General features: G+C 33.2%; 1 protein-coding gene across 2 annotated transcripts in view; it reads right to left on the bottom strand.

Moving 5' to 3' along the window:
- Positions 1-6,848: 6,848 nt before the first annotated feature.
- The window catches only part of LOC106469389 (GPN-loop GTPase 1-like), a 41,549-nt gene continuing 40,738 nt past the window's right edge, over positions 6,849-7,659 (bottom strand). For both annotated transcript variants that reach the window (XM_022397899.1, XM_013929881.2), the window contains one exon: positions 6,849-6,992. In XM_022397899.1, coding sequence (XP_022253607.1) covers positions 6,928-6,992 — 65 coding nt within the window. In that variant the 3' untranslated portion in view covers positions 6,849-6,927. The remainder of the gene's footprint in view (positions 6,993-7,659) is intronic.

Here is a 7,659-nt window from a genome sequence, read left to right as displayed (position 1 = left end):
TTCTAGAAAGCAGAGGGCGTGAGAATAGTCAGGTGACCTCGCTGACGCAACAATAGAATGCGTGCGTGTGAGATGAGATTTGGTAAAAATGAACACAAACAATCCTTATTGTAAAACAAACTGAAAATGCAGTATACATACTTGCACACACAAAAAGATGATCGTTTCTGCTAGAATGCATTTAGCTCCATAGCTTTTTTCTCTCGAGATCGACTTCTGTGAACTGAACACATTTTGAAATAAGTTTCTACTCGACAGTCTTCTGTTAGCTGTTCCATTTAGACAACGTCAACTCAGCTAGCAAACAAGAATGTTACTGTAATATCCTCTAGGGAAGAATAGACATTATCTGTTATAGAGAACAAAGAAACAATGCAACCAGAACAAGGCAATCTCAACGACTTTCTGGATCAAGTATTTATACTAAAACTGCATACAAACTAAATAAACGAAAAAAATTATCATATCACTGAAGCAGGTAAAAACATGTCTGTATATCACACTTTTCTTCCCTTCTTTGCATCAGGTTTGCCCTAACCTGATAATTAAATTTAACTTTAAAAATCGGTAACGTTTAAGCTCGCAGCATGGTCAAGAAGCACGTTAACTTCATTCCTAAAAAAACATAGACATCACAAACACTTTAACAATGATTTACCAAAAATTTCAATGGTTAAGTGAAAATCCAACACAAAACACCATCTTTTGACTTTACACTTAAAAAATGAAATAAAATATAAAACTAGGCATATTAAAAGTAAATCATCTTTTAACTCAAAACTAAGTTTAAAATCCATATAGTGGGAAAGGAACTTAAAAGGATTAATCAATAAACATATGTATGAAATGTTTACAAGAATAAACCTTATAACACTGAATATAACATGGAAACACTCTTTAATACAGAAAAACATGATGTACCATTTAACACTAAAAAGCAATGCACAGCTACAGAAAGTAAAATTCTAAATAAATAAGAAAAAAGAAACAGAACTGCATACATAAAAGTGAACAGACAAAAATAACAAAAAAAGAATAAAATCCTTTAACAAAGAAACATTTTGATTTAACCTTAACAATGATTCCAAAATGAAGAGTAAACTACATATTGAAAAAACCTTCAGTGCTTGCATGTATGAAATAGGCAGATCTTATCATTATAACATAATAGTTTTATTTGAAATAAATATATAAAATCACGCTACAAAAAAAAAAGAAAACTGCTAGGCCACTACCTTCTACAATCAATCATGAAGACGGAGGACACTCTCCTTTCAAACTCAGATACAAAATAAATTACAATTAATTAATAAATATAATATAAAATATTTATTCCAGAAAGTGGTCAAGGTTTTACTCCACTCCCCTTAACCCCGTCAGCAGTGTATTTTGAGGTTGCCATGGGTCTCTCGAGCCCTCGCCAGGTCCTGCTTGGCTTCAGTTAGCCTACCCTGCAGGTATTGGACCACCTTCTTGTATCTCGACAGAGGAATGGCCTTCAATGATCTTCTTCCTAATTGTAGAAGACCCACGTCTCCTCTCTTGGCACTGGTACTTGAGCACAAGACTCCAACATGAGCCAGTTTGTTATCCTTTTGGTGGAGGCATGGCATGGTTAGGCCGCTCGACTAGCAATCAGAGGGTCGCAAGTTAGATTCCTCATCCCACCAAACATGCTCGCTCTTTCAGCCATGGGCGCGTTATAATGTGATGGTCAATCCCACTATTTGTTGGTACAAGAGTTGGCGGTGGGTGATGACGACTAACTGCCTTTTCTCTAGTCTTTCACTGTTAAATTAGGGATGGCTAGCGCAGATAGCCCTCTAGTAGCTTTGCATGAAATTCAAAACAAACCAAACCCTTTGATTGTTTGGTAGAAAACTTCACTCATTGCCTCTTCTGGAATGTCTTCTGAGGCCTTCACTCACTATGACACCATAAATTCAGTAATCTTCAAGCTTGTCCAGCTCGCGAGGTAGAAGCTCCCTCGTTAACGGCAGGAATCATTGGACTAGCCATCTGGCTATTCTGTACTACCATCAGCCTGGTCTTTGTTGCCAATATTATAGCATTGTTGGAGCCTACCTTTCTTTTATCTTCTCGGGATTCGGATGCCCCTTGAGATGTACTTAGTGTGAAAAAGTTCTTCTTGGGCTTTGGGATGTAGTGGTTCTGTCAAAGATGTAAACATATCTGCAACCTCTTCCTAGTTGTTGTGCTGCACTCTGTGATGTAACAACTCATCAGGGCCTTCTTTTCTTTGGGCGTGACTTTCTTGGGCAACATCAAAAGTGGTATAGACTCCTGCTGCTGGGCTGCTTGGAGGCTAAACTCCTCCAGATGGGACAGAATTGACTCCAAGGACCCGAGGTTGGGAATCTCCTAGTGGTATAAGGACCTTCATTAGTCGTCGTAGGCAGATCAACCTTTGGAGATTTTATTGCCAATATGGCGAGCTCTCTGAAGTCAGATGTGTCAACAAGTAACACATATTTATCCATGGGCTCACTAATGGTAAGCATTAATCTGGAACTCTTCATCTTCACGACGACTTCACGGCTCTCACTGTAGAGGAAATCTTGGGCTTCCTGGAGCAATTGCAAAGTTTCTTAAGTCGATGAAGAATCCACATTAACAGTCATAGTAGGGAAAGAAAAACGTGAACTGGGGCTAAGGAACAATGGAACATTTATTCAGGTCAGGTCAAAATGGCTGGAACTTGGCCTTAAATACGGAAAGTTTGGATTCAAATGTAAAAGTTGAGTGAGTTCTAATTGGACAAAAGTTAAACTGAGTACATAGGCTAAGGAGTGTCATAATAAACTGTTACCACTGTGAACTAGTTCTTGATCAACTGACATGTAATGACTTTATTTCACTTAAATATTCTGCAACAGTCTCCTATTACACGTACATCTTACATTTTCATGCCTTAACACTGTATTTTGCAATAAAGAAAATATTCAGCAAAACTGTTCATGTATTATTGTGACCACAACCAATTAAAACACTGTTGTATACCACGTGTATATATTTGTTATGATAACTATGTCATTATTCAAAAACTTAATGTTCTACTGACAATTTTACCTATTCATTAATATTTCAACTTGATCAACTTAAAACATCCTTACACTATGCTTTTGAGAAATACTACATTAAACTATGTTAGTATTTCCAGATAAAACTGTGTTCTTTAAAATACCATGTAAGACTGTGTTTTCTCTTTCTCCATAGGATGTCTCTTTATTACTATTGTCTTTTCCATTGTTAAAAGTTCGCCACATGCAGAAAATTGCAACATCAAAATTGAAACGTTCTCTTTCAGAATGAAGCAATGTAACAGGTACACCTAATTTTCGAATAACAATTACTAGATTATTCATCGCAGTTAACATTATTATTCACCAATTCTTAACGTAAAGGTTAAATCATTTGTCTCCACGTTCTTGTCTTCCTATTTATTTGTTACGGTTCTTTTTTGTGGTTGCTCCATTTGTTTAAAACATCTATTCAGTTTATCGATGTGTTCTACACACTTTATGTTCCTCATTTCTGCTATATTCCATACACTAGAGACCAACTTGTTGAATTATTAGATATGGATCAATCCAGCCTGATCCAAGCTGCTTTTGTGCAGCTGGCATGTATACAATCATACCCATACACCACATTGGAACGCCTTTTATTTCACCATTCTTTTTGTGAGAAACAATCCTCTTAACTCAATAAACTCAAGATATCAATCCCGACAAGTGTTAAAAATTTAGACTGTGTTTTACTTAGTCACATTACAAACTCATAGCTTTGCTATAACTCCGAGATTACCAAGTGGCTGGCGTCCTTATAAAGACTCCCTTAACAAGAAGAGAAACTGGCTTTCCAACATCTCTATCTCCACACATAACCTACAATCCATTAGGCACTTAACAACAGATCTATCAAGTCAGCCAACTGTAAAATTAGACCTGTCTTTAGCCAAGGTTTTCACTGTATGCAAGAATTTCTAAGGGCATAATTAGTGTACTATAATGCTGGATGCATATGTTAAAGTAGAATGTATTTCTGATCAATTTTACATGAATGACAATTTCAAAAAAACAACGAGAAAATATATATATATTTGTTTTTTAAGTTATAGAGAAGTCTAGTTTATTATATGTGTACATCACCTTCTGTTAGTTAATAAATAATAATAATATTGATATAAAATATTGAATTAGTATGTGTAATTTCCTTTTGCAAGATGGAAAAAGCAATAGCATTAATACTTGCATTTTATGGAATGGCTTTTGATCATGGAACCACTGGAATACTAAATAATTTTATCTCATTAGTTCAGACCGGTTAGCAAAGGAAATTTCTTCTCAGTGACACTCTTCTTTCATTTATTTATTAAACACGTCTTCTGCTAGAAACACCAGCATACATAAAGACTTCACTTAATAGTCGTTATGACACCAACACAGAATCTGAAGTAACAAGATATTACGTGATTGAGGTTTTAGTCAGTTGATTAACTGTGGATGCCATAAATTTGTAGTGGATTGCTGTGTTGAAGGCTGCATATTTTTGTAATTTAGACATTTGGATTGTTACGTGCCAAAGGGAGGATGTATATGAGGAATAGAATTGATCTCATGTGTGCTGTTTATAGAACTCACTACATCTTCCTGACTTTTTGTTGTCAAATTTGTCTTTTATTATTAATAAAGTTCTGACAGATTAGATGATGAACACAGAGTATGAAGTAATGATATATTACTGGATTGAATTTGTTGACTGGTTTAATTGTGGATAGTTACATTATGGATATTTAAGTTTAATATACCATTGTTTTCTTTGTGTAATAAGATTGTTAACAGGAATTCACAATTTATTGTAGACCATTGTTTTTAACTATACTAGGTTTCATTGGAATATAAATTAAATGCACTGTTGATGATCGTTGAATGGTAGCATATATGGGGGAGCCCTTTCAAAATGAATGTTTTTGAAATTAGTGGATATGAGGAATGTAACTAATCTTATACCTGTCAGCTGTAGAACTCACTTCATTCACATACATAAACAAAAGTAAGTGGGTGAAAACATAGTTGTAATTACTACTCTACAAATGTTGTATAAAGAATTATTATAAGTTTGTAATTAAACAATTCCAAAATTCTGTTGGAATTTGACTTCATTGCAAGTTACATATGTTGTAATAACACCAAATCTGTATGATTCTATGAAATTAATTGCAACGTTTACTTTGATACGTAGTATGTGGATATATTAGAATCTAAGTTCATGGCATTGTTACTGGAAACAAGAATCTTGTTACTGACTGAATTGCTTAATTAAAAAATATAAAAAACAGTGTGATTCAATGGTATTTGCAGGTAAAATTAGAAAGAATATTGCAATAACAAGAAGATTGAAAAGATTTACTTGCAAAGAATAACATGAACTTTGACATCAAAGCTCAAGTACTGGTAAACAACAAAGATAAACTCTTTATTATTTATAAAATAACTTTCTGGGGGTCTTCAATATGAGAACTGGCTGGCTTCAACGTAACATTGAAACAATAATTGTTGGAGCACAGAAAAGGTCCTCAGAGTTTTTCAATTCCACAATGATAAAGCTAACTGTATCTATACCAAACTGTTAAGTCAGACCAAAGTTCTAATGGGTTATTCCACAATCATGGAATATTTAAATCAGTGAACACTCCCATTTTAGAAAAGGTGAAGACTGAAGTCACCCTAAAATTACATTTATGCAGATTGTGGATTCATGTAGCAGACACACCACAGAATCACGTTCCATCTGTTGATTGTGTTAAATCTGGGATAAAATAGTAGTTTTTGTCAATTTTTTAGTGAGGCCTTCTTAGATTTCATCACTTTTGTTTTGCAAAAATTACCCATTTCAGGTTTTTGGCTATTTTTCAAAAATGTGAGAATTAAGTACTATTGTGGTCCCAATGGATAGTCAAGAGACAGAGCTTGAAAATGCATACACACAAGTTATCCAATAAGGTTAATAATAGTTACAGGTGTAATACATACCTCACCCATTAATTTTAATTAATTAAAACTGTTAACATGGGATTACACTGATCCTCTTGTGTACAACTTTTAAAACAGCTCAACTAATGAGCGATTTCAATAATAAATCATACGATGTATAGCATATGTAAACTTCACAGTTAATTTCAGACCAGATCTCAATTGCCAGAAGACATTAAACCATAACATTTTTAAATTAGCTATGCTGTGCTACTATCTATACTTTTATTTTACTTACATGTTTTAATATTCATTTATGAAGAAATTCAGTAAGATTAGTGTGATAATTCAAAATTTTTTAATAGAAAATCATGTGATTGTCTTCTTCATAAGCTAGAAAATCTGTTTACCCTACATGCATGTAATCCAGTATATGCAGAAAATGAGAATTTGTTAAAAAAATTAATTTTTCCTCACAAGTATTTAATTAATATATATACCTTAAAAATTAGCTTGGTCTACACATTAACACTTTGGGTGAGGAGGTGTAACTCTAGTAAAAAAAAAAAAAAAAAAGAAAAAAAAATATTTATTATTGACAGATTAATTCATTTGGAACGTGTGCCATAAAAGGAATATAAGACTTCCATATTTATACTTCAATTTTTTTTTTCTGGTTATTTAGAAGTTAGACAATTAATTCTACATGTATTCACATTGCACCCAAAGTTGTTTCTGCAACTGAAGCAAGAGCTTTGATTCACAAAAGTACAGATCTAGTTTTGTATCTGAAAAACACTTACTAAAATGTTTATCCATGAACAATACTTTTCTTTATGACCCAAAAACATGTGAAATAAAACAATCTTTATTATTGAAAAAAAAGATATTACAGCAAAATGAAATAAAGTAATCATAAAAAACTCTGCAACTACTTGCTTCCTTGGCAAGTTCTGGTTAAAAATGCTCTAAAAGACTCGTAATCTTGTTGTTCATCTGCAAAAAAAAAAATGTAAATTAAAAGTATAATAATACCTTTACTTCATATATATATAGAGGATTAATGGAAAAGCTGTAAACTTACTTCAACACACCCAAGTATACATTGTTATTAAAAATTAAACATTAACAATTTATTACAAAAATGTAGCTAATTTTCATCATTTTTTTTAAATCAGTTCCTTAGACCAATATTTATCATGATAAACAGTCATGTTTCCACACACATACAAAGCTACATTTAAAAAGAAATTATTTCAGAACTTGTTAACAGCAGTCAAATTTGCTCAAATTGAATTTGTTTAAAAAGTTAGTTTTATTTTTATGATGGAAATTAATTTCAAGCAGGTACTTACCTAAGAAATATTGTAAGCCTTTTCTTGTTGAGTTGTTTTTGCTCTGTCAACAATAATGTGACTTTTGGTTTAAATGTCCTTAATGCAATGCATTACACGTCACCTTACTCAAAGTTCTCCACTCTCCTACCTTCCAGTTGACTTACCACACAACAAACATCAGGGGAACAACATAATCCCTGATTTCTAATCTCCAGCCAGATTTCTTAATTGCAGTCATGATGTCATAGCACATACCTTCTGCTTGTGGGGAGGTGGGTGGTAATGAACTTGAGATAAATACTTTCTTGAAATTAATTTTAATTGTA

Source organism: Limulus polyphemus, unplaced genomic scaffold, assembly GCF_000517525.1.
Source record: "Limulus polyphemus unplaced genomic scaffold, Limulus_polyphemus-2.1.2 Scaffold3461, whole genome shotgun sequence".
Classification (NCBI taxonomy): domain Eukaryota; kingdom Metazoa; phylum Arthropoda; class Merostomata; order Xiphosura; family Limulidae; genus Limulus; species Limulus polyphemus.
This window is presented reverse-complemented; position numbering and strand designations above follow the sequence as displayed.